At 50.5% G+C, this 27,737-nt stretch overlaps 1 protein-coding gene across 1 annotated transcript; it reads left to right on the top strand.

Moving 5' to 3' along the window:
• Positions 1-622: 622 nt before the first annotated feature.
• LOC137308629 (zinc finger protein 420-like) lies at positions 623-27,737 on the top strand. Its single transcript, XM_067977233.1, has 4 exons — positions 623-684; positions 2,688-2,740; positions 5,790-6,968; positions 26,117-27,737. The coding sequence occupies exons 3-4, from the start codon at positions 6,118-6,120 to the stop codon at positions 26,832-26,834; spliced, it is 1,569 nt and encodes a 522-aa protein (XP_067833334.1). The 5' UTR covers positions 623-684; positions 2,688-2,740; positions 5,790-6,117; the 3' UTR covers positions 26,835-27,737.

The following is a 27,737-nucleotide window of genomic DNA, read 5'->3' as shown; positions in this document are numbered from 1 at the left end:
ATATCTCCTTATGCGGCTCGGTGCCAAATTTTGTTTGGATAATCGCTCCTATGAAGCGCCTTAAAAGGCGCTGTATAAATGCGAGTGCGTAGAAACATGAGTAAAGAACAGGCAGGTCGTAGGATACGCCAGTTGGATGCACCAGCCAACCTACTTGAAGAAGAAAAGGACAGGTACACGCTGTTTGACTAATGTTGCTGAGTGGCTTTGGTTACCTGCTATTCATTTTGAGCTTGAGAAATATTAACACCTGTGTCGTATTTGTATATTTAATGTAAGATGTTTATTTTAAAAGATATGCAAAATACATAAAAGGAAGAATTACTAAACAGTAATGTTTAATCAAAGAAAACTATTTTAAAATTGGTCTTGGCTGCACCTTCTTAAGTTACTGTAAAGTTTGGACAAAAGTTTTGAAATTCTTTTAAGATTATTAAAATTTTCAACCATGAATTAGAAGTATCACATTCGCTGCAGCAATGTGTGTGTGTGTGTGTCTGAGAGTGTGGCCACAAGGATTCGACCTACAATGGCGGCCATCCCGGCCCATAATGCCCCCGCGGAGTGAATATGCCCTATCCATATTGGCGCGCAGGCGCACGAGCGCCCGCCTCGCTGCGCGGCCCGAGCATGCGCGGTGCGGGTGGTTGGCGGTTGGAGAGGGAGAGGCGCCATCGGGGTCAGGTAAGGAACCGCAATCACCCGAGAGCGGCCGAGAGTCCGGCCGAGACCCCCCCCGCACCCCGCCAATACTTTAGAAGCTGGCCGCGCACTGCACTGACCGCCGGTCGCGGCCCGGGATGGGCGGGGTGAGGAGGGAGCAAACGCCTCATCTTCTCCCCGTTTGGCTCCGGCCCGACCGACGAAGCATCAATGGCCGAGCTCCCAGGCCGCATTGCGGCCGCGCCGCACCTGCGCAGACTGTCAAGCGAGGCCGATAGAGGGCTTTCTGGAGCGCGGGGGATTGTGGGTGTTCCGGCGGCCATTGCACAGAAAGTGGTCCGCCTGGTTCAGGCTGGTGTTTACACACGCCGCGGGAGCCGGCTCTCACTCCCCACATCCTCACTCTGCCCCCATAACCCTCTCAATCACACCCCCTCCCCCCGCTCACTCCCACCTCTCCCCCCCCCCACCCCGCTCACTCCCACCTCTCCCCCCCCCCCACCCCGCTCACTCCCACCTCCCTCCCCCCGCTCACTCCCACCTCCCTCCCCTCCCCTGCTCACTCTCACCGCTCACTCCCACCTCCCTCACCACTCGCTCCCAACCCCCCTGCTCACTCCCACCTCCCTCAACGCTCACTCCCAACCCCCCCCCGGCTCACTCCCAACCCCCCCCCCCCCCCCCCCCGGCTCACTCCCACCCCGCTCACTCCCACCTCCCTCACCACTCGCTCCCAACCCCACTGCTCACTCCCACCTCCCTCAACGCTCACTCCCAACCCCCCCGGCTCACTCCCACCCCGCTCACTCCCACCTCCCTCACCACTCGCTCCCAACCCCCCTGCTCACTCCCACCTCCCTCAATGCTCATTCCCAACCCCCCCGGCTCACTCCCACCCCGCTCACTCCCACCTCCCTCACCACTCACTCCCAACCCCCCGCTCACTCCCACCTCCTTCACCGCTCACTCCCACCTCCTTCACCGCTCACTCCCACTCCCACCCCGCTCACTCCCACTCCCACCCCGCTCACTCCCACTCCCACCCCGCTCACTCCCACTCCCACCCCGCTCACTCCCACACCCAGCTCGCTCCCACCCCCAAATACCACTCACTCCCACCCCCAAATACCGCTCACTCCCACCTCCCTCACCGCTCACTCCCAACTCCCTCACAGCTCACTCCCACCACCCTCACTCCCACACTCTCACCCGCCTCCGCACCCTGCCCGCACTATCCAAACCCCAAGCCCCATCAGGGAGCTGGATTAACATCAGTAGAGATACACTCAGTAACACAGGGCGCTGGGGGGAGAGGGGTTACTGAGTGACAGTGTGAGGGAGAGGGATTAACATCAGTAGGGATACAGTCAGTAACACAGGACGCTGGGGGAAGAGGGGTTACTGAGTGACAGTGTGAGGGAGAGGGATTAACACCAGTAGAGATACAGTCAGTAACACAGGGCGCTGCGGGAGAGGGGTTACTGAGTGACAGTGTGAGGGAGCTGGATTAACATCAGTGGAGATACAGTCAGTAACACAGGGCGCTGGGGGAGAGGGGTTACTGAGTGACAGTGTGAGGGAGCTGGATTAACATCAGTGGAGATACAGTCAGTAACACAGGGCGCTGGGGGAGAGGGGTTACTGAGTGACAGTGTGAGGGAGAGGGATTAACATCAGTAGGGATACAGTCAGTAACACAGGGCGCTGGGGGGAGAGGGGTTACTGAGTGACAGTGTGAGGGAGCTGGATTAACATCAGTGGAGATACAGTCAGTAACACAGGGCGCTGGGGGAGAGGGGTTACTGAGTGACAGTGTGAGGGAGAGGGATTAACATCAGTAGGGATACAGTCAGTAACACAGGGCGCTGGGGGGAGAGGGGTTACTGAGTGACAGTGTGAGGGAGCTGGATTAACATCAGTGGAGATACAGTCAGTAGCCTGTGGGTAATCCATCCTTTTGGGGAGTTTGTTTCTGTGAACAAAGCACATCGCTGATTTTAATGAGACTCTTCTCCCCCTCCCAGCTCCTGTAAATACTGTCTGGCTGGACTCTCCGGAAGCTCCATACTGCTCGTGTGTAAGTGATCTCCTGTCAGATTAATGTGCTTCTGCTATGCGTGTGTGTTTGAGAAAGTGCTCGAGTCCCTCACTGTAACTCTCACCCATCCCACCTGTCGTGTAATGTCCGTGCTGGCCTTCCTGTCCCCTGATCCATGGCTCTCCTGTCACACCAACCGGGTACAATGGGATGAGAAGTGCCAGCTTAAGCCATCCCAAATCAGGGCTGTAATCAACAGCTTCGGACACGTTGACCGTTAATAGGATCAGGCCATTCAGCCCCTCGAGCCTGTTCCGCCATTCAATTCAACCATCTGTATCTTAACTCCATTTACCCTCCTTGGTTCCATAACTCTTAATCCCCTCGCCCAACAAAAATCTATCAATCTCAGTTTTGACATTTTTAACTGACCCCCAGCCCCAACAGCCTTTTTTGGTGGAGAGAGTTCCAGATTCCCACTCCCCTTTGTGTGAAGAAATGATTCCTGACATCACCCCTGAATGGCCTGGCTCTAATTTTAAGGTTCTACCCCCCCCCCTCGTTCTGGACTCCCCCCACACCAGAGGAAATATCAACCCCATCAAATCCTTTAATCATCTCAAACACCTCGATCAGATCACCCCTTAATCTTCTATATTCGAGGGATTACGAGCCCAGTCCATGCAACCTGTCCTTGTAATTTAACCCTTTTAGCCCCGGTGAATCTGCCCTGCACCCCCTCCAAGGCCAATATCTCCTTCCTGAGGTGCGGTGCCCAGAACTGAACACCGTGCTCCAGATGGGGTCTAACCAGAGCTCTGTCCATAATTTCCACCCCTTTGTATTCCAGCCCTCTGAGATAAAGGCCAACATTTCATTCGCCTTTTGAATTATTTTTTGTCCCTGTCCACTGACTTTCACTGATTTCTGTACTTGGACCCCTAAATCTCGCTGCTCCTCCACCGTTCTGGCCATTTAGGATATACTCTGGTCTATCTTTCTTAGGTCCAAAGTGGATGACCTCACACTTTCCCACACTGAACTCCATCTGCCCCACTTAATCTCTCAAAGTCCCTTTGTAACTTTCTGCTCCCATCTACACTATTTACCGTGCCTCCTAACTTAGTGTGGTCAGCAAACTGAGACACAGGGCTCTCCATTCCCTCATCTAATTCATTTCTCAATATAGTGAAAAGCTGAGGCCCCAGTACAGATCGCAGGGGGACACCACGTAATCTTACACAGTGTGGGAAATGCTGAGTATCCCCCCTCCAACATTTCACCATCGCAGCTTATAAATATATATTTTTTGCAATTTCTCATCTCCGTGGGGGTCTAATTCCCACAAGTATCAAAAAAAAGGAAGGCTTGTAAACATGCAGCGCCTTTCACGGCCTCAGGACGTCCCAAACCACTTTACAGTCAATGAAGAACTTCACTGAAGTGTAGTCACTGTTGTAATGTAGGAAACGCAGCAGGCAATTTGCGCACAGCAAGATCCCACAAACAGCAATGTGATAAATGGTCAGATCATCTGTTTTTTTAACGATGTTGGTTGAAGGGTAAATATCGGCCCCAGGACACCGGGGAGAACTCCCCCCTGCTCTTCTCCCAGTAGTGACCATGGGATCTTTTATGTCCATCTGAGAGGGTAGACGGGGCCAGTGTCGCGCTCCCTCAGTACTGCCCCTCCGACAGTGCGGCGCTCCCTCAGTACTGCCCCTCCGACAGTGCGGCGCTCCCTCAGTACCGACTCTCCGACAGTGCGGCGCTCCCTCAGTACCGCCCCTCCGACAGTGCGGCGCTCCCTCAGTACCGCCCCTCCGACAGTGCGGCGCTCCCTCAGTACCGCCCCTCCGACAGTGCGGCGCTCCCTCAGTACCGCCCCTCCGACAGTGCAGCGCTCCCTCAGTACCGCCCCTCCGACAGTGCGGCGCTCCCTCAGTACCGCGCCTCCGACAGTGCGGCGCTCCCTCAGTACCGACCCTCCGACAGTGCGGCGCTCCCTCAGTACCGACCCTCCGACAGTGCGGCGCTCCCTCAGTACCGACCCTCCGACAGTGCGGCGCTCCCTCAGTACCGACCCTCCGACAGTGCGGCGCTCCCTCAGTACCGCCCCTCCGACAGTGCGGCGCTCCCTCAGTACCGCCCCTCCGACAGTGCGGCGCTACCTCAGTACCGACCCTCCGACAGTGCGGCGCTCCCTCAGTACCGCCCCTCCGACAGTGCGGCGCTCCCTCAGTACTGGCGCTGGGAGTGTCGGCCCTGAATTATGGAGCTCGAGTCTCTGGATTGAGGGTCCCGTTCCCAAAGGTGCTGGGGGTGCGGTCCCCTCAGGTGCTGCGTGCCCGCCTTACCCAACAGTGCATTTTATTCCCCTGGTGACCCCAGAGGTTGAATGTTGGCGGGATATTTAACTGCAGGTGGCATCACCTCTGAGCCCAGTCCTGCTGACATCCGTACACTTTCCTGCCGCCCGGCTTGTTTTTTTTTTTATCCGTATCTTGCGTTGGGGGTGGCGGGTTGGCACTGAGGCCAACCACAGTGTTGCAGAAGTTGCCCTGGGTGAGGTCAGTGAATTTGGCACAGTCCAAGAATCAATCCCAGGTCCAGGTCCTGGTCTGTCACGGCTCAGTCGCACCTGATCCAGAGCTGCCGGATGGCCAGCTGAGTGCGAGCAGGGCGAGGGGCGGGGTGCCCGCTGGAGGCTGCACGGGTGGTGGCAGCACCCACCCGCCCCGCCGCTCCCCACCCCTCCCCCTCCCCCTGCCCTGCCGCAACGCCCTGGCACTGTCAGCCGACGCTCGGTCTCTGCAAGAAGATGGGGAGCTCGGAGGGAGGCGGCGACGGAGGAACTGAACCCCAGGGACAGTCAGCGGATTCCAGGGAGGTGAGTGATCAAACAACTCGGGGGAGAACCGAGAAACTGTGGGTGGATCTCGATTTGACAGAGGGAGGAGAGTGTGTGGGACGTGGGATTTACAGCTTGGGAGAGAGAGGTGGGGACAAAATGTTCGTTAGAAACTAGAATTGTTCTGAATTTCCATCCTGTATTTACAGCGATGACTTTTGTAAACTCCTCTTACAGGGGATTAGAAGGGGAGGATTTGCAGACGGGAAACTCAAACCAAACATCACGTCAACATCTGACCGAGTCCCTCGATTCATCAGGACCTGAATATCATCGGCCTTTGAATGTGGAAGGAGAAATGTTTGTCTGTTGTGTCTGTGGGAAAAGATTTCAAACATCAGTGTGAGTGGAAAATCACCGAGACACACAGACCCGAGTGAGAGTGTTCCAGTGCACTGAGTGTGGAAAGAGCTTCAACCAGTTACACAGCCTGAAAAAACATCGCACCGTTCACAGCGGGGAGAAACCGTCCACGTGTTGTGTGTGCAGACGGTCGCACTCACTGATGGTGAACCAGCTCCACTGCGCTGACCAGGAGCCATTTATGTGCACGGACTGCAGGGAGAGATTTCGGGAGCACCTCAACCTCCAGGCTCTGCAGCGAGTTCACCCCGGGGAGAGTCCGTTCACCTGCTCCATGTGCGGGAAGGGACTCACCCGCTCGTCCAGCCTGCACGCTCACGGCGGCGAGAGGCCGTTCAGCTGCTCCACGTGCGGAGAGGAGTTCACCCGCTCCTCCAGCCTGCAGGCCCACCAGCGGGTTCACACCGGCGAGAGGCCCTTCAGCTGCCCCACGTGCGGGGAGGAGTTCACCCGCTCCTCCAGCCTGCAGGCCCACCAGCGGGTTCACACCGGCGAGAGGCCCTTCAGCTGCTCCACGTGCGGAAAGGAGTTCACCCGCTCGTCCCATCTACTGAGACACCAGCGCATTCACACCGGGGAGAGGCCCTTCAGCTGCCCCACCTGCGGGAAGGGCTTCACCCAGTCCTCCAACCTGCAGACGCACCAGTACGTTCACACCGGCGAGAGGCCCTTCACCTGCTCCATGTGCGGGAAGGGGTTCACCCGCTCGTCCCACCTGCTGACCCACCAGCGCATTCACGCCGACGAGAGGCCCTTCACCTGCTCCGTGTGCGGGAAGGGGTTCATCCAGTCCTCCAGCCTCCTGACCCACCAGCGCATTCACACCGGGGAGAGGCCGTTCACCTGCTCCGTGTGCGGGAAGGGGTTCACCCGCTCGTCCAACCTGCTGACCCACCAGCGGGTCCACACCGGCGAGAGGCCGTTCAAATGCTCCGCCTGCGGCAAGGCCTTCACTCGGTCTTCCTACCTGTTGAATCACCGCTGCGTTCACACGTGACTCTAGGGGGTTGGATTCTGCTGTTAACCACATCCAGGTCGCAACCATGTTCATTCTGGGCAGTCGGGGAGTGTTTCTGATGTTAACAACCCCTATAACTGGGCTGGAATTTAATATCCCGGAGACGTGTCAAATAAATCAGTTCTGTTTCAAACGCACACTGTGTCGAGTCCCAGATGTCTCCCAAGAAAGGAGGAGAGCCGGCTGATTACCTCTCGGGGCTGCAGTGCCCCTTTAAGGACCTACCCCTAAAGGGCAGGAGGTCCACTTGTGAAATTAAGCAACCTTGGTCAGCAAAAGAGGTGAGAGATGGTACAAAATTAAATGAAAGAGCTCACACCAATGCATGGGATAGTGGAGATCCCGCGGACTGGGAGAACATGAGAACATAAGAACATCAGAAATAGGGGCAGGAGGAGGCCATTCGGTCCCTCGAGCCTGCTGCGCCATTCAATCAGATCATGGCCGATCTTCGACCTCAACTCCACTTTCCCGCCCGATCCCCGTATCCCTCGATTCCCCTCGAGTCCAAAAATCTATCGATCTCAGTTTTGAATATACTCAACGACTGAGCATCCGCAGCCCTCTGGGGTAGGGAATTCCAAAGATTCACAACCCTCTGAGTGAAGAGATTCCTCCTCATCTCAGTCCTAAATGGCCAACCCCTTATCCTGAGACTATGCCCCCTAGTTCTAGACTCTCCAGCCAGGGGAAACGGCCTCTCAGCATCGACCCTGTCGAGCCCCCTCAGAATCTTATATGTTTCATAAGAACATAAGAAATAGGAGCAGGAGTAGGCCAATCGGCCCCTCGAGCCTGCTCCGCCATTCAATAAGATCATGGCTGATCTGATCCCAACCACAAATCTAAAGTAGAAGTAGGAGCAGGACCCGGCCACTCAGCCCCTGGGCCCTCTCCGCCACCCACAGGGCATTGACCGATCCGAACTCAGCTTCATGTCCAATTTCCTGCCCGCTCCCCGTAACCCCTAATTCCCTTTACTTCTAGGAAACTGTCTATTTCTGTTTTAAATTTATTTAATGATGTAGCTTCCACAGCTTCCTGGGGCAGCAAATTCCACAGACCTACCACCCTCTGAGTGAAGAAGTTTCTCCTCATCTCAGTTTTGAAAGAGCAGCCCCTTATTCTAAGATTATGCCCCCAAGTTCTAGTTTCACCCATCCTTGGGAACATCCTTACCACATCCACCCGATCAAGCCCCTTCACAATCTTATATGTTTCAATAAGATCGCCTCTCATTCTTCTGAACTCCAATGAGTAGAGTCCCAATCTACTCAACCTCTCCTCATATGTCCACCCCCTCATCCCCGGGATTAACCCAGTGAACCTTCTTTGTACTGCCTCGAGAGCAAGTATGTCTTTTCTTAAGTGTGGACACCAAAACTGTATGCAGTATTCCAGGTGCGGTCTCACCAATACCTTATATAACTGCAGCAATACCTCCCTGTTTTTATATTCTGTCCCCCAGCAATAAAAGCCAACATTCCGTTGGCTTTCTTGATCACCTGCTGCACCTGCATACTAACTTTTTGATTTTCTTGCACGAGGACCCCCAGATCCCTTTGTACTGCAGTACTTTCCAGTTTCTCGCCATTAAGATAATAACTTGCTCTCTGATTTTTCCTGCCAAAGTGCATAACCTCACATTTTCCAATATTATATTGCATCTGCCAAATCTCCGCCCACTCACCCAGCCTGTCTATATCCCCTTGCAGGTTTTTTATGTCCTCCTCACTCTCTACTCTCCCTCCCATCTTTGTATCATCTGCAAATTTTGATATGTTGCACTCGGTCCCCTCCTCCAAATCGTTAATATAGATTGTAAAGAGTTGGGGACCCAGCACCGACCCCTGTGGAACACCACTGGTTACTGGTTGCCAGTCCGAGAATGAACCATTTATCCCAACTCTCTGCCTCCTGTTCGATAACCAATCCTCCACCCATGCCAGAATATTACCCCCAATCCAGTGATTTTTTATCTTGAGCAATAATCTTTTATGTGGCACCTTGTCGAATGCCTTCTGGAAGTCTAAATACACTATGTCCACTGGTTCCCCTTTATCCACCCTGAACGTTATATCCTCAAAGAACTCAAGCAAATTTGTCAGACATGACTTCCCCTTCATAAAGCCATGCTGACTTTGTCCTATTAAATTATGCTTATCTAAATGTTCCGTTACTGTCTCCTTAATAATAGACTCCAAAATTTTACCCACCACAGATGTTAGGCTAACTGGCCTATAATTTCCAGCCTTCTGCCTACTACCCTTTTTAAATAACAGTGTTACATTAGCAGTTTTCCAATCTGCCGGAACCTCTCCTGAGTCCCGGGAATTTTGGAAAACTATCACCAAAGCATCCACAATCCCTACTGCCACTTCCCTCAAGACCCTAGGATGGAAGCCATCAGGTCCAGGGGATTTATCCGCTTTGAGTCCCATTATTTTACTGAGTACCATCTCCTGAGTGATTTTAATCATATTTAGCTCCTCCCCCCCGTAGAGCCCCCTGTTTGTCCAGTGTTGGGATATTCTTAGTGTCCTCTACCGTAAAGACAAACAAAATATTTGTTCAGCATTTTTGCCATCTCCATGTTTCCCACCATTAATTTCCTGGTCTCATCCTCTAAGGGACCTACGTTTGCCTTAGCCACTCTTTTACTTTTTATATAACGATAGAAACTCTTGCTATCTGTTTTTTATTTTTTGCTAATTTATTTTCATAATCTATCTTCCCTTTCTTAATCAATCCTTTAGTTACTTTTTGCTGTCTTTTGAAGACTTCCCAATCTTCTATCCTCCCACTAAGTTTGGCTACCTTATCTGTCCTTGTTTTTAGTCGGATACTATCCTTGATTTCTTTACTTAGCCACGGATGGCTGTCATTTCTTTTACACCCTTTTTTCTTCAGTGGAATATATTTATTTTGAAAGTTGTAAAATAACTCCTTAAATGAACACCACTGCTCATGTACCGTCTTACCCTTTAATCTATTTTCCCAGTCCACTTTAATCAATTCCGCTCTCATACCATCATAGTCTCCTTTATTCAAGCTCAGTACGCTAGTTTGTGAATCGACCTTCTCACCCTCTAATTGGATATGGAATTCAACCATGTTGTGGTCACTCATTCCAAGGGGATCCTTAACTAGGACATAATTAATCCTGTCTCATTACACAGGACCAGGTCCAAGGTTGCTTGCCCCCTTGTAGGATCAGTTACATACTGCTCAAGAAATCCATCCCTGATGCACTCAATGAACTCTTCCTCAAGGCTGCTCTGCCCAATTTGATTTGTCCAGTTAATATGATAGTTAAAATCCCCCATAATTATAGCTGTTCCCTTATTACATGCCCCGACTATTTCCTGATTAATACTTCTTCCAGCAGAGTTGCAACTATTAGGAGGCCTATATACTACGCCCACTAGTGTTTTTTTCCCCTTATTATTCGTTATCTCTACCCAAACTGTTTCATTATCTTGATGCTTTGTCCCAATATCATTTCTCTGTATTACAGTGATTCCTTCCTTTATTAACATAGCCGCCCCACCTCCCCTTCCTTCCTGCCTGTCCTTCCTGATTGTTAAATACCCGGGCATATTTAATTCCCAGTCGTTGTCACCCTGCAGCCATGTTTCTGTAATGGCCACAAGATCATACCCATACGTAATTATTTGTGCCGTTAACTCGTCCATTTTGTTACGAATGCTACGTGCATTCAGATAAAGAACTTTCAAATCTGTTTTGTGACACTTAGTTCCTGCTTTTTCCTTTTTTAACACTTTACCTATTACTCCATACCTTCTGTCCCTTCCTGATACGCTTTCCTCTGTCTCCCTGCTCAGGTTCCCAACGCCCTGCCACTTTAGTTTAAACCCTCCCCAACAGCACTAGCAAACACTCCTCCTAGGACAGCGGTCCCTGCCCTGCCCAGGTGCAGACCGTCCGGTTTGTACTGGTCCCACCTCCCCCAGAACCGTTTCCAGTGTCCCAGGAATTTGAATCCCTCCCCCTTGCACCATTCCTCTAGCCATGTATTCATTTGAAATATCCTCCTATTTCTACTCTGACTAGCACGTGGCACTGGCAGCAATCCTGAGATTACTACCTTTGAGGTCCTATTTTTTAATTTACCTCCTAACTCCCTATATTCTGCTTTTAGGACCTCATCCCCTTTTTTACCTATATCGTTGGTGCCTATGTGCACCACAACAGCTGGCTGTTCGCCCTCCCCCTCCAAAATGTTCTGTAGCCGCTCCGAGACGTCCTTGACCCTTGCACCAGGGAGGCAACACACCATCCTGGAGTCTCGGTTGCGGCCGCAGAAACGCCTGTCTATTCCCCTTACAATTGAGTCCCCTATCACTATAGCTCTTCCACTCTTTTTCCTCCCAGCCTGTGCAACAGAGCCACCCGTGGTGCCAGGAAGTTGGCTGCTGCTGCCTTCCCCTGATAAGTCATCCCCCTCAACAGCATCCAAAGTGGCATATCTGTTTGAGAGGGGGATGGCCACAGGGGACCCCTGCACTACCTGCCTGCACCTCTTACTCTTCCTGGTGGTCACCCATTCACTTCCTGCCTGTACACCCTTTACCTGCGGTGTGACCAACTCATTAAACGTGCTATCCACGAGTTTCTCTGCATCGCGGATTCTCCACAGTGAATCCACCCGCAGCTCCAGCTCCAAGATACGATCGGTCAGTAGCTGCAGGTGGACACACTTCCTGCACACATGGTCGGCAGGGACACTGGTAGTGTCCATGACTTCCCACATCTTGCAGGAGGGGCATATCACGGGTGCGAGGTCTGCTGCCATGACTTGCCTTAGCTTAGTTACCCCTTTTAAATTACGTTGAAATTAGAAAATGTTAACTATACTCGGGACCTAGGTTCACAAAAAAAAACCACTATCTGCTATAAAACCTGCAGACCTTCCCTTTCTTATTACTTTACTTACAGTAAAACGGTAGAAATACTCACCTGAACCTACTCACCAATTAGCTGCCTCCCCTGTGCCGCGTCACTTTCTGACTGGTGACGTCACCTCGAACTGCCGCTGGTCTCAGAGTCTCGCTCTCAGAGTTAGCTCTGGTCTCGCTCTCTCCGCGCTGTTTTTATCCCCGCTCTGGTCTCGCTCTCTCCCGCCGTTCACCGACTGAACTCTCGCTCTCTCCGCGCTGTTTATATCCCCGCTCTGGTCTCGCTCTCTCCCGCCGCTCACCGACTGAACTCTCGCTCTCTCCGCGCTGTTTTTATCCCCGCTCTGGTCTCGCTCTCTCCCGCCGTTCACCGACTGAACTCTCGCTCTCTCCGCGCTGTTTATATCCCCGCTCTGGTCTCGCTCTCTCCCGCTGCTCACCGACTGAACTCTCGCTCTCTCCGCGCTGTTTTTATCCCCGCTCTGGTCTCGCTCTCTCCCGCCGCTCACCGACTGAACTCCCGCTCTCTCCGCGCTGTTTTTATCCCCGCTCTGGTCTCGCTCTCTCCCGCTGCTCACCGACTGAACTCTCGCTCTCTCCACGCTGTTTATATCCCCGCTCTGGTCTCGCTCTTTGCCACCGCTCACCGACTCAATGAGATCACCTCTCATTCTTCTAAACTCCAGAGAGTATAGGCCCATTCTACTCAACCTCTCCTCATAGGACAACCCTCTCATCCCAGGAATCAATCCAGTGATTCTTCGTTGCACCGCCTCGAAGGCAAGTATATCCTTCCTTGGGTAAGGAGACCAAAACTGTACGCAGTACTCCAGTTGTGGTCTCACCAGAGCCCTGTACAATTGCAGCAAGACTTCCTTACTCTTGTACTCCAACCCCCTTGCAATAAAGGCCAAGGTGCCATTTGCCTTCCTACTTGCTTGCTGTACCTGCACGTTAACTTTCTGTGCTTCTTGTAGGAGGAGAGATATAAAGGACAGCAAAGGGCTACAAAGAAAGAGTCGCGAGAAGGGAACACGAGATAAAACTTGTGAGGGACATCAAGGACGACGCGAAAAGTTTATATTAAGAGACAGAGGCTGGCTAAGGATAAGCTAAGGTGGGCCCCTTAATGACAGACGCAGGTGATACTGTAATTGAAATTAAGGGAATGGCAGAGTCGCTAAAGCATTAATTTCACGTTGCTTTGGAACGCGCTGCCTGAAAGGGCGGTGGAAGCAGATTCAATCGTGGCTCTCGAAAAGGAACTGGAGAAATACCTGAAGGGAAAGAAATTTGCAGGGCTACGGAGGGAAAGAGCGGGGGAACGGGACTAACTGGATGGCTCTTACAAGAGAGCTGGCAGAGGCTCGATGGGCCGAATGGCCTCCTTCTGTGCTGTAACCATTCTATGACAGTAGAGGATGAGGATAAAGTGCCAGAGATACAAAGGAACTATATTAGCGGGAGGAATTTACTGGATTTAATATAAGTTTTTTTTAAAAATGGTGATGGAGAAAATAATGAATCGTAGGTTACAGCAGGGGAGGAGGCCATTCGGCCCATCGAGTCCGTGCCGGCTCTATGCAAGAGCAATCCAGCTAGTCCCTCTCCTCCGCCCTATCCCCGTAGCCCTGCAAATTTTTTCCTTTCAAGTATTTATCCAGTTCCCTTTTGAAGGCCATGATTGAATCTGCCTCCACCACCCCCTCGGGCAGTGCATTCCAGATCATAACCACTCGCTGTGTAAAGAATGTTTTTCCTCATGTCGCCTTTGGTTCTTTTGCCAATCACCTTAAATCTGTGTCCTCTGGTTCTTGACCCTTCCACCAATGGGAACAGTTTCTCTCTATCTACTCTGTCTGGACCGTTCATGATTTTGAAAACCTCGATCAAATCTCCTCTTAACCTTCTCTGCTCTGAGGAGAACAACCCCGGCTTCTCCAGTCTATCCACGTAACTAAAGTCCCTCATCCCTGGAATCATTCCAGTAAATCTCCTCTGCACCCTCTCTAAGGCCTTCACATCTTTCCTAAAGTGCGGTGCCCAGAACTGGACACAATACTCCAGTTGTGGCCGAACCCAGTGTTTTATATAAAGGTTCATCATGACTTCCATACTTTTGTACTCTGTGCCTCTATTTATAAAGCCCAGGATCCCGTATGCTTTTTTAACCACCTTCTCAACCTGCCCTGCCACCTTCAACGATTTAAGACTGAAGATTGACAAATCTCCAGGACCTGATGGTTTTCACCCCAGGGTATTAAAAGAAGTCAGTGAGGAAATCGTTAATGCTTTAGCCATGATCTTCCAAAAGTCTTGATTCAGGAATTGTCCCCTTGGATTGGAAAACTGCCATTGTCACTCCATTATTTATGAGAGGAGGGAGAGAGAAACCAGGAAGTTATAGACCAATTGGTCTGCCCTCAGTTGTGGGGAAGTTACTAGATTCTGTTATTAGCGACGAGGTGACTGAGCATTTGGACAAATATGAACTGACCAGTGAGAGCCAAACGGATTTGACCGGGTATTTAGAGAGAAACTATTTCCCCTGGTGGGGGGAGTCCAGAACAAGGGGTCAGAACCTTAAAATTAGAGCCAGGCCGTTCAGGGGTGATGTCAGGAAGCACTTCTTCACACAAAGGGCAGTGGGAATCTGGAACTCTCTTCCCCCAAAAAGCTGTTGAGGCTGGGGGTCAATTGAAAATTTCGAAACTGAGATTGATAGAATTTTGTTAGGCGAGGGTATTAAGGGTTACAGAACCAAGGCGGGTAGATGGAGTTAAGATACTGATCAGCCGTGATCTGATTGAATGGCGGAACAGGCTCGAGGGGCTGAATGGCCTCCTCCTGATGCTATGTTCCGACCCCACCCAGCTGCACCTCCCTTCCTTACCACATCTCCCACCAAGACGGACCAGAGCAGCAATCCCCGGTCACCTTCGCGCTCTCCATCCTAACTCGGGCATACATCGGCCGTTCCTTCACCGCCGCTGGGTCGCTGTTCCTGGAACTCCCCGCCGATCGCCGTGGTGGGAACACCCATCGCCACACGGACTGCAGCGGTTCAAGCTGAGGGCTCACCACCACCACCACCTCAAGGGCAACGAGGGACGGGGGCAATAAATGCCGGCCTCGCCAGCGTCGCCCACATGTCTTCAGGGAGGCTCTGAACCGAGAGTTTGAAAACACAACAGACACGCAGAAGCTGGAGGAACCCAGTTTTCAACTAAATTTGTTTCTTTGTGGCATTTCTCTGATTTCCCCCCAACCAGAAATACATGGAATGTACAGCACAGAAATGGGCCATTCGGCCCAACAGGTCCGTGCCGGTGTTTATGCTCCACACGAGCCTCCTCCCTCCCTACTTCATCTCACCCTATCAGCATATCCTTCTATTCCTTTCTCCCTCATGTGTTGATCGAGTTTCCCCATCTACACTATTCGCCTCGACTACTCCTTGTGGGAGCGAGTTCCACATTCTCACCGCTCTCTGGGTAAAGAAACATAGAAAATAGGAGCAGGAGTAGGCCATTCGGCCCTTCGAGCCTGCTCCGCCATTCAATATGATCATGGTTGATCCTCTATCTCAATACCATATTCCCGCTCTCTCCCCATGCCCCTTGATGCCTTTTGGGTCTAGAAATCTATCTAGCTCCTACTTAAATATATAAAGAAGTTTCTCCTGAATTCCCTATTGGATTTATTAGGGACTATCTTATATTTATGGCCCCTAGTTATTGTCTTTTCCACAAGTGGAAACATCTTCTCTACGTCTACTCTTTCAAACCCCTTCATTATCTTAAAGACCTCGATCAGGTCACCCCCTCAGTCGTCTCTTTTCTAGAGAAAAGAGCCCCAGCCTGTTCATTTCATTTTTCTTTCATTTTTTCTGATTGAATTATTTCAAAACCCTGGACAAGTCAGAGCTTTGGGCAGTTTGAGTTTGAGGATCTCCTTGCCGTATATTGCGAATTAATTTTTATCTGGTCCATTGCCTGGATATTGAAGGGATTGCTGGTGAATTCCAGGGGAAACTGCTCTCTCCGTTACCCGGTGTGCGCAGTGCCGTCGACTGGAGCTGATTCCCATCCCTGGCTCGTATGGAGGAACCGTTTCAAAGGGGAGCTGAACGTAGATTTCGGACAAGCCCGAGTCCTTATTGGCCATTCCACCGGATAAAGGCTCTCGGCAGTTAAACCCAATCTTGATTGACAGTTTTCACCAATTGGGAAGAATATCTCGATCAGAAGAACATAAGAAATCGGCCCCTCGAGCCTGCTCCGCCATTCAATAAGATCATGGCTGATCTTCGACCTCAACTCCACTTTCCCGCCCGATCCCCATATCCCCTGATTCTCCTAGAGTCCAAAAATCTATCCATCTCAGTCTTGAATATACTCAATGACTGAGCATCCACAGCCCTCTGGGCTAGAGAATTCCAAAGATTCACAACCCTCTGAGTGAAGAAATTCCTCCTCATCTCAGTCCTAAATGGCCGACCCCTTATCCTGAGACTATGCCCCCTAGTTCTAGACTCTCCAGCCAGGGGAAACAGCCTCTCAGCATCGACCCTGTGAAGCCCCCTCAGAATCTTATATGTTTCAATGAGATCACCTCTCATTCTTCTAAACTCGAGAGAGTATCGGCCCATTCCACTCAATCTCTCCTCATAGGACAACCCTCTCATCCCAGGAATTAATCTAGTGAACCTTCACTGCACCGCCTCTAAGGCGAGTATATCCTTCCTTAGATAAGGAGACCAAAACTGTACACAGTACTCCAGGTGAGGTCTCACCAAAGCCTTGTACAATTGTAGTAAGAGTTCCTTACTCTTGTACTCCAACCCCTTTGCAATAAAGGCCAACATACCATTTGCTTCCGAATTCCTTGCTGTATCTGCAAGTTAACTTTCTGTGTTTCTTGTACGAGGACACCCAAATCCCTCTGAACACCAACATTTAATAGTTTCTCACCATTTAAAAAATATTCTGTTTTTCTATTCTTCCTACCAAAGTGAATAACCTCACATTATACTCCATCTGCCACCTTCTTGCCCACTCACTTAACCTGTCTCTATCCCTTTACAGACTCTTTGTGTCCTCCTCACAGCTTACTTTCCCACCTAGCTTTGTACCGTCAGCAAACTTGGATACATTACACTCAGTCCCTTCATCTAAGTTATTAATATAGATAGTAAATAGCTGAGGCCCAAGCACTGATCCTTGTGGTACCCCACTAGTTACAGCCTGCCAGCCTGAAAATGACCCGTTTATCCCTACTCTCTGTTTTCTGTCTGTTAACCAATCCTCTATCCATGCTCTCATTCTATTTTCTCTCTTTTTATCAATTTCTTGGTCATCTTTTGCTGGTTTCTAAAACTCTCCCAATCCTCAGGCTTACTACTCATCTTGGCAACATTAGAAGCCTCTTCTTTTAATCTAATACTATCCTTAACTTCTTTAGTTAGTCATGGGCGGATCACTTTTCCCGTGGAGTTTTTATTTCTCAATGGAATGTATATTTGTTGAGAATATTGAATTATTTCTTTAAATGTTCGCCATTGCTTATCAACCGTCACACCATTTAGTCTAATTTCCCAATCTACTTTGGCAACTCGGCCCTCATATCTACATAATTGGCTTTATTTAAGTTTAAGACTCTAGTTTCTGACTTACATACGTCACTCTCAAACTCAATGTGTAATTCTATCATATTATGATCACTCTTCCCCAGAGGATCCTTTACTGTGAGATTACTAATTAACCCTGTCTCATTTCATAATACAAGATCTAAAATAGTTTCTTTCCTAGATTTCTCTAGATTGATTCCTGGGATGAGAGGGTTGTCCTAAGAGGAGAGATTCAGTAGAATGGGCCTATACTCTCTGGAGTTTAGAAGAATGAGAGGTGATCTAATTTTTTTTTTGTTCACGGGATGTGGGCGTCGCTGGCAAGGCCAGCATTTATTGCCCATCCCTAATTGCCCTCGAGAAGGTGGTGGTGAAACATAACATTCTAAGGGGGCTTGACAGGGTAGATGCTGAGGGGCTGTTTCCCCTGGCTGGAGAGTCTAGAACGAGGGGGCATAGTCTCAGGATAAGGGGTCGGCCATTCAAGACTGAGATGAGGAGGAATTTCTTCACTCAGAGGGTTGTGAATCTTTGGAATTCTCTACCCCAGAGGGCTGTGGATGCTCAGTCATTGAGTATATTCAAGGCTGAGAGCGATAGATTTTTGGACACTAAGGGATCAAGGGATATGGGGAGTTGAGGTGGAAGATCAGCCATGATCTGATTGAATGGGGGAGCAGGCTCGAGGGGCCGGATGGCCTACTCCTGCTCCTACTTCTTATATTCTTATGTTCTTTTCCATCAGTTTAATTTCAATGGGGAAGGGAAGTGTGTGTGACCCAGGCTGCTTCTCACTTCTTTACAGACAAGCTTTGCAACTTGTTCGGAGAACTGCGAAAAGGTTCTTGCCTTTATCGTTTGGGGAGAGACGCGCTCTGCCTTACACGCAGTATTGTACTCTAGCTAAATCTGCTGTTTGAATCTGGCTGCTGGGAAAGCTTAGGGAACTCGATTCGTAGCTTTTGAACCCACGAACGAAAGAAGGAAAAAAGTAAATTGCGTTTATGTTGTGCATTATCATGTCTCGAGTCACTCCAAAGTGCTTCACACCCAATGAATTAGTGTCGGCAGCGTCGCTGTGAGCTTCCATTGTCTGTGCTCTGCTCTCTAGTTAGTTGAAGCACGCAGTGATGCTGAGCCAGTAACAAATGACCGGCTGCATTTCAAGGGTCAGTCTAATGTTGAGGGTTAGTGCAAGGGAAGACCATAAGAGATAGGAGCAGGAGTAGGCCACTCGGCCACTCAAGCCTGCTCCGCCATTTAGCGAGATCATGGCTGATCTGATTTTTACCTCAATTCCACTTTCCCACCCTTTTCCCCATATCCTTTGACTCCCTCGCTGATCAAAAATTTGTCCAACTCAGCCTTGAATGTATTCAATGACTCGGCCTCCACAGCTTTCTGGGGTAAAGAATTCCAAAGAGGAGAAGAAATTCCTCCTCATTTCCGTCTTAAACGGGCGACCCCTTATTCTGAGACTATGCCCCCCCCAGTTTTAGATTCCCCCATGAGGGGTAACATCCTCTCAGCATCTACCCTATTGAGTCCCCTCAGAATCTCGTATGTTTCAATAAGATCTCCTCTCATTCTTCTAAACTCCAATGAGTATAGACCCAACCTGTTCAATCTTTCCTCATAAGATAAGTGCAAGGGAAGTCTCTTTGTTGTTTTGACATTTTGAGGAGAATACAGTTTGTATCAACTGTAAATACATAATTTTTGTACTGATTACAGTCCGTTCAATATATTTACTGGTTTATACTATATGAGTCTTGGGCTGATAGTTCTGGTACCATCCACTCTGAGAGGTTACACCTATCAGGAAAGACTGAACAGGTTGGGGCTCTTTTCTGTAGAAAAGAGAAGACTGAGGGGGTGACCTGATAGAACATAAGAAATAGGAGCAGGAGGAGGCCATTCGGCCCCTCGAGCCTGCTCCGCCATTCAATCAGATCATGGCTGATCTTTGACCTCAACTCCACTTTCCTGCCCGATCCCCATATCCCTTGATTTGCCTAGAGTCCAGAAATCCATCGATCTCAGTCTTGAATATACTCAATGACTGAGCATCCACAGCCCTCTGGGGTAGAGAATTCCAAAGATTCACAACCCTCTGAGTGAAGAAATTCCTCCTCATCTCATTCTCAAATGGCCGACCCCTCACCCTGAGACTATGCCCCCCCACAGTTCCAGACTCTCCAGCCAGGGGAAACAGCCTCTCAGCATCTACCCTGTGAAGCCCCCTCAGAATCTTATATGTTTCAATGAGATCACCTCTCATTCTTCTAAACTCAAGAGAGTATCGGCCCATTCTACTCAATCTCTCCTCATAGGACAACCCTCTCATCCTAGGAGGTCTTTAAAATTATGAACGGGGTTTGATAGGGTCGACGTGGAGAAGATGTTTCCCCTTGTGGGGGGAGACCAGAACGAGGGGCCCATCAATATAAGATAGTCACTAATAAATCCAATCGGGAATTCAGGAGAAACTTCTTTACCCAGAGAGTGGTGAGAATGTGGAACTCGCTCCCACAAGGAGTGGTCCAGGCGAATAGTGGAGATGGATTTAAGGGGAAGCTCGATAAACACATGAGGGAGAAAGGAATAGAAGGAGATGCTGATAGGGCGAGATGAAGGGAGGAGGCTCGTGTGGAGCGTAAGCACCAGCATGGACCAGGTGGGCCGAATGGCCTGCTCCTGTGCTGTAAAATTCTGCGTAACAGGCTCTGTGCATGAACACTCTCCAACAATGGCCCTGCGACGCGCCTGCGCACTGGGCTTCCTACCCCCCCCCACCCACCCATCCCGGTTGCTGTATAGGGCGGTTTCTGACGCGCGGTGCAGTCTGGGTCGGCCAATCCGCCATTGGAGGCCCGCCGCTGGCGAGTGGGGGAACGACTCGGACGAAGCGGGTCCAGGGCCGAGATTGGGGAAGCTATTACAGCAGCGGGCAGGGGGGGTGGGGGGAGAGAGAGAGGGGCGGTAATAAATAAAAATCAGAGCGACCACCACCACCCAAGGCCCAGCCGCCGCTGAGAGCGAGGGACGACGCTGAGGAAGGTCGCTGCCGCCATGAGACCTTGAGGCACTCACCGCGCAGGCGCGACTAGCCCCGCCCCCCCCCTTCCCACCTCAGCCTTTGTTCAATTTAAAATTATCTTTTTTTAAAATTTCCCTTTGTTTGTGCATATGGAGGAGGAGGAAATAATAATAAAATATTAAATTAAAATAAAAAAACGCCCTGCCCCCCCACCGACCCTTGCAACTCGCTTTAATAGGCGGCGCGTGTGCGCGTGCGCCGCCTGTCGACGCAACCCAACTTGACGCAACTCCTCCCCTCCGGCCTGATTGACGTGAGCGTCCACCAATAGCAGTGAAGAGGCGGCGGGCGAGCCGCCAATCGCGGCGCAAGGAGGGCGGGACATGCCGCCCAGCGAGGTAGGTGGACCCGGCAGCCTGTGTCTCATTGTTCACAGGGGCCCTGGAGCTGCAGGCTGGGCTGTGAGGTTATTTGCAGCTCTCCCTCAAAGTGTGTTTCTTTTTTTAAAATTTTAGATTATATATATATTTTTTTAAAAAAAATAAATAAAACATTTTAATTAAATCCAGAGAGGGAGGCTGGCGATGGAAAGTTTCTGATTGAAGAGGGTTTCTTGAGTGTGGAGGAAAGATTTCAACGTTTTGTAAGTGAAAATGCCTCATTGTGATTTGATTTTTTTTTTCCCCCCTCTCTGGCAGGGGGATTTATTCTTAGTTTCAGAGCACTGGCCCTTTTATTTAGAAGCACGCAGGCAAAAGCTAGTGAGTGACAGATATTTAAAGGGACAGTGTATGCAGCTTTTTTGGGGGGTGGGAGAGAAGGGGGTGTTTGTATTTAAAGGGACAGTATGCAGGTTTGGAGGGGGAGAGAAGGGGTGTTTGTATTTAAAGGGACAGTATGCAGGTTTGGAGGGGGAGAGAAGGGGTGTTTGTATTTAAAGGGACAGTGTATGCAGCTTTGGGGGGAGGGAAAGGGTGTTTGTATTTAAAGGGACAGTGTATGCAGCTTTGGGGGGAGGGAAAGGGTGTTTGTATTTAAAGGGACAGTGTATGCAGCTTTGGGGGGAGGGAAGGGGTGTTTGTATTTAAAGGGACAGTGTATGCAGCTTTGGGGGGAGGGAAAGGGTGTTTGTATTTAAAGGGACAGTGTATGCAGCTTTGGGGGGAGGGAAAGGGTGTTTGTATTTAAAGGGACAGTGTATGCAGCTTTGGGGGGAGGGAAGGGGTGTTTGTATTTAAAGGGACAGTGTATGCAGCTTTGGGGGGAGGGAAGGGGCCTTTGTATTTAAAGGGACAGTGTATGCAGCTTTGGGGGGAGGGAAGGGGTGTTTGTATTTAAAGGGACAGTGTATGCAGCTTTGGAGGGGGGGAGTGGGGGGAAGGGGTGTTTGTATTTAAAGAGAAACTGATGGTGATCTTTACTGTGTTTGCAAGACAGGAGCCAATATCCCTCATGTTAGCAGTATATCTCTCCCATTCTCTGTGCAATAGCTGCTGACCTGTCTGTTTTAATGCCTTCCCAAAATATATATATCTTTAAATAATCCATCTGACTGCCTTTTTTTAATAATTTCAAAATTTATGAGCGAGAGAAGCCTCAGTTGACATTTATTTTGCAAATCGTCCCTATTCTCTCTCTCTCTCTCTCTCTCTCTCACACACACACTCTTAATAACACTGGATTAGAGACCAGAACAATCCCAGCTTATCTGTTCAGTCTCTGCTGACTGTAACGAGGGCAGCAGTTGGCTGCAGCCTAAGGTTTTCTCCCCCCTGATTGCTGCCCATCGATCCTGCTGGGAGAGATTATGCGTCTGTGTGGAACTCTGGTGAGGAGCCGTTTGGAACATGCTCATTTGGTGAGGGAATATGAAGTAATCAGTGCGAGGAACAAGAGTAGGCCATTCAGTCCCTCGAGCCTGCTCAATTAAGAACATCAGAAATAGGAGCAGGAGTAGGCCGCACAGCCCCTCGAGCCTGCTCTGCCATACGATGAGCTCATGGCTGATCTTCGACCTCAACTCCGCTTTCCTGCCTGATCCCCATATCCCTTGATTCCCCTCGAGTCCAAAAATCTATCGATCTCAGTCTTGAATATACTCAATGACTGAGCATCCACAGCCCTCTGGGGTAGAGAATTCCAAAGATTCACAACCCTCTGAGTGAAGAAATTCCTCCTCATCTCAGTCCTAAATGGCCGACCCCTTATCCTGAGACTATGCCCCCTCGTTCTAGACTCTCCAGCCAGGGGAAACAGTCCCTCAGCATCGACCCTGTCAAGCCCCCTCAGAATCTAATGTTTCAATGAGATCACCTCTCATTCTTCTAAACTCCAGAGAGTATCGGCCCATTCTACTCAATCTCTCCTCATAGGACAACCCTCTCATCCCAGGAATTAATTTAGTGAACCTTCACTGCACCGCCTCTAAGGCGAGTATATCCTTCCTTAGATAAGGAGACCAAAACTGTACACAGTACTCCAGGTGAGGTCTCACCAAAGCCCTGTACAATTGTAGTAAGACTTCCTTACTCTTGTACTCCAACCCCCTTACAATAAAGGCCAACACACCATTTGCCTTCCTAATTGCTTGCTGTACCTGCTTGTTAACTTTTTGTGTTTCTTGTACGAGGACACCCAAATCCCTCTGAACACCAACATTTAATAGTTTCTCACCATTTAAAAAATGTTTTTCTATTCTTCCTACCAAAGTGAATAACCTCACATTTCCCCACATTATACTCCATCTGCCACCTTCTTGCCCACTCACTTAACCTGTCTCTATCCCTTTACAGACTCTTTGTGTCCTCCTCACAGCTTACTTTCCCACCTAGCTTTGTGTCATCAGCAAACTTGGATACATTACACTCAGTCCCTTCATCTAAGTCATTAATATAGATTGTAAATAGCTGAGGCCCAAGCACTGATCCTTGCGGCACCCCACTAGTTACAGCCTGCCAACCTGAGAATGACCCATTTATCCCCACTCTCTGTTTTCTGTCCGTTAACCAATCCTCTATCCATGCTAATATATTACCTCAAACCCCATGAGCCCTTATCTTGTGTAACAACCTTTTATGTGGCACCTTATTGAATCCAAATATACAAAACCCACTGGTTCCCCTTTATCTACCCTGCTAGTTACATCCTCAAAAAACTCTAATAAACTTGTCAAACACGATTTCCCTTTCATAAAACCGTGTTGACTCTGCCTAATCATATTATGATTTTCTAAGTGCCCTGTTACCACTTCCTTAATAATGGATTCCTGCATTTTCCCGACTGATGTCAGGCTAACTGGCCTGTAGTTCCCTGTTTTCTCTCTCCCTCCTTTCTTGAATAGCGGGGTTACATTTGCTGCCTTCCAATCCACTGGGACCGTTCTAGAATCTAGGGAATTCTGGAAGATCACAGCCAATGCATCCACTATCTCTGCAGCCGCCTCTTTTAGAAACCTAGGACGTAGGCCGTCGGGTCCAGGGGATTGATCGGCTTTAAGACCATGGCCGATCTGTACCCTAACTCCATTTACCCTCCTTTGCTCCATATCCCTTGATACCTAACAAAAAATTCTATCCATCTCAGTCTTGAAAGCTCCGATTGTCCTCCTGGCCTCCTCAGCCTTTGGAGGGGAGGGGGGGAGAAGAGAGTTCCAGATTTCCACTACCCTTTGCGTGAAGAAGTGCTTCCTGATTTCACTCCTGAACGGCCTGGCTCTAAATTTTAAGATTGCGCTCCCTAGTTCTGGACTCCTCCAACGGAGATTGTGGAACCGTACCCAGCAAGGAGTCTATAAAATAATGAGGGGCATAGATAAGGTCGATAGTCAAAATCTTTTCCCAAAGGTAGGGGAGTCTATAACGAGGGGGCATAGATTTAAGGTGAGAGGGGAGAGATACAAAAGGGTCCAGAGGGGCAATTTTTTCACTCAAAGGGTGTTGAGTATCTGGAACGAGCTGCCAGAGGCAGTCGTAGAGGCGGGTACAATTTTGTTGTTTAAAAAGCATTTGGACAGTTACATGGGTAAGATGGGTATAGAGGGATATGGGCCAAGTGCAGGCAATTGGGACTAGCTTAGTGGTATAAACTGGGCGACATGGACATAGAATCATAGAAGTTTACAACATGGAAACAGGCCCTTCGGCCCAACATGTCCATGTCGCCCAGTTTATACCACTAAGCTAGTCCCAATTGCCTGCACTTGGTCCATATCCCTCTATACCCATCTTACCCATGTAACTGTCCAAATGCTTTTTAAAAGACAAAATTGTACCCGCCTCTACTACTGCCTCTGGCAGCTCGTTCCAGACACTTACCACCCTTTGAGTGAAAAAATTGCCCCTCTGGACCCTTTTGTATCTCTCCCCTCTCACCTTAAATCTATGCCCCCTCATTATAGACTCCCCTACCTTTTGGGAAAAGATTTTGACTATCTACCTTATCTATGCCCCTCATTATTTTATAGACTTCTATAAGATCACCCCTAAACCTCCTACTCTCCAGGGAAAAAAGTCTCAGTCTATCCAACCTCTCCCTATAAGTCAAACCATCAAGTCCCGGTAGCATCCTAGTAAATCTTTTCTGCACTCTTTCTAGTTTAATAATATCCTTTCTATAATAGGGTGACCAGAACTGTACACAGTATTCCAAGTGTGGCCTAACTAATGTCTTGTACAACTTCAACAAGACATCCCAACTCCTGCATTCAATGTTCTGACCAATGAAACCAAGCATGCCGAATGCCTTCTTCACCACCCTATCCACCTGTGACTCCACTTTCAAGGAGCTATGAACCTGTACTCCTAGATCTCTTTGTTCTATAACTCTCCCCAACGCCCTACCATTAACGGAGTAGGTCCTGGCCCGATTCGATCTACCAAAATGCATCACCTCACATTTATCTAAATTAAACTCCATCTGCCATTCATCGGCCCAATTTATCAAGATCCCGTTGCAATCCTAGATAACCTTCTTCACTGTCCACAATGCCACCAACCTTGGTGTCATCGGCAAACTTACTAACCATGCCTCATCCAAATCATTAATATTGGGCCGAAGGGCCTGTTTCCATGTTGTAAACTTCTATGATTCTATAACCCTTTGAGAGAGGAGGGGGGCAATTTAGAGAGGAGGAAAATGAGGAGCAAGGCAATGAATCTTAATTTCACACAGGGAGGAGGGAGGGATGGGGGGATTTACAGCTTTTTTGGGGAACAATATGGAACGAAGGTTCTTGCAGAGACTAGAATTGTCTGCTCTCTTGGTTTCGACCCTGTACTTACAGCCATGACTTTTGTAAACACCTTTTTTTGCAGGGTATTCGAAGGGGAGGATTTCACCGATGGGAAGCTCAAACCAAACATCGCCTGAGGATCTGACCGAGTCGCTCAATTCCCCAGGACCCGAATCTCCTCGGCCTTTGAACGCGGACGGAGACAGCGCCCGACGCGGCGGCGGCGAGCGTCCGTACACGTGCTCCGCCTGCGGGCGCGCCTTCAGCCGGCCGTCGAACCTGGCGAGGCACAAGTGCAACCGGAGCGGGGAGCAGCCGCACCGGTGCGAGGACTGCGGGACGGGGTTCCAGAAGGCGTCGGAGCTGGAGGCCCACCGCCCGAGCCACAGCGGGGAGAGGCCGTTCTCCTGCCCCGTCTGCGGGAAGCGCTTCACCCGCGCCTCCCACCTGCTGACCCACCGGCGGGTCCACACCGGGGAGCGGCCCTACAGCTGCTCCGTCTGCGGCAAGGGCTTCAACCAGTCGTCCAACCGGCTGCGCCACCAGCGGGTCCACACCGGGGAGCGGCTCTTCGCCTGCCCGCAGTGCGGGGACGGCTTCACCGACTCGTCCACCCTGCTGCGGCACCAGCGCCTCCACACCGGCGAGCGGCCCTTCGCCTGCTCGGTCTGCGGCAAGGGCTTCACCCGCTCCTCCCACCTGCTGACCCACCAGCGGGTCCACACCGGCGAGCGGCCCTTCGCCTGCTCCCAGTGCGGCCGCAAGTTCACCCAGTCCTCCCACCTGCTGACCCACCAGCACATCCACACCGGCGAGAGGCCCTTCCGCTGCTCGGTCTGCGGCCGCGGCTTCATCCAGCTGTCCCACATGCTGGCCCACCAGTTCGCTCACGCCGAGGACGGCCCTGACTGCGAGAGGAGCTTTAAGGGCTCGGAGGAGCCGGGGCCCGATCAGGGCATTTGCGCCGGGGGAGAGCCCCCGTTAAAAGGGGGTGAAGGAGTCATCCAGCCTGCGGATAATTGAACACCCCTTCCGCTGAGTTCACCTGTGACTGCAGGGGGTTGGATTCTGCTGTTAATCACATCCAGGACTTAAACCATGTTCGTTCTGGGGTTTGTTTCTGCTGGTGTTAATAGTTCGTTTTCTTTTTTACTAAAAACCAAAAAAGAACCAAAACCAAGTTTCAAATTAAAATTTTATGTCCCTCGGTTCAGGATGCGCTCCAGCCCCTGCGGCGCCCACCGGTCGCGGAAAGCCTCGAGCGCACCGGCGGACACCGCGTGCTCCGTCTCCACCCGGGCGCGGAGCATTCCGCGCAAGAGAGGCGGACGGTTCCGAGCGACCGCGCGGGCCCGCGAGCAACCCGGACCTTGGGCGGGCCCACGAGGACGTCCGCAGACCTGCCCGCCCTCCCCCTCCTCCTCCTCACCGGGCGGCCAAAGATCAGGAGCGTGGGACTGAAGTGCAGCCAGAACCTGAGGAGCAGCCCCCTCCACAAAAAAAAACGAAACAGGGGCTGCAGTCTCTCACACCCCGGTGAACTTGTGAAACACGGACTCCTCCAGGCCGCAGAAATCGCAAGCGGCCTGGGTGTCCGTGAAATGGCGTGACCGCCGACTGCTCCGTGCAACGCTCTCCAGCCCAGATCCCCGAAGTAACAAGGGAGGACCCCTGTGTAGAGAGCCCCCCCCCCCACTGGGGACCCCCCCGTCTCCGCCGGACGGCAGGATGGTACGCCAGGGCGTGTCCGCGTTTTTTTTTAAAGCCTTTATTGCCGGCTCTTTTGAACGCTCGCAAGACAGAACCGAGAGACCCGTAAAGGGGCTGGGTGGCACACGCAGGAGGCTTTAGTGCAACGTAGGAATCTTGAAAAGCGGGGGGCAAAAAGCTGCTCGGATTTGTGTGACGTCTGAGAGCAGAGTGAGG

Source organism: Heptranchias perlo, unplaced genomic scaffold (assembly GCF_035084215.1).
Source record: "Heptranchias perlo isolate sHepPer1 unplaced genomic scaffold, sHepPer1.hap1 HAP1_SCAFFOLD_134, whole genome shotgun sequence".
Taxonomy (NCBI): Eukaryota; Metazoa; Chordata; class Chondrichthyes; order Hexanchiformes; family Hexanchidae; genus Heptranchias; species Heptranchias perlo.
This window is presented reverse-complemented; position numbering and strand designations above follow the sequence as displayed.

Bases quoted from the DNA above. Each gene is read 5' to 3' on its own strand.
- LOC137308629 (XM_067977233.1), top strand. From the start codon at position 6,118: ATGGTGAACCAGCTCCACTGCGCTGACCAGGAGCCATTTATGTGCACG. The intron at 6,969-26,116 runs GTGACTCTAGGG...GTGCAACCGGAG, and splicing joins AATCACCGCTGCGTTCACAC to CGGGGAGCAGCCGCACCGGT.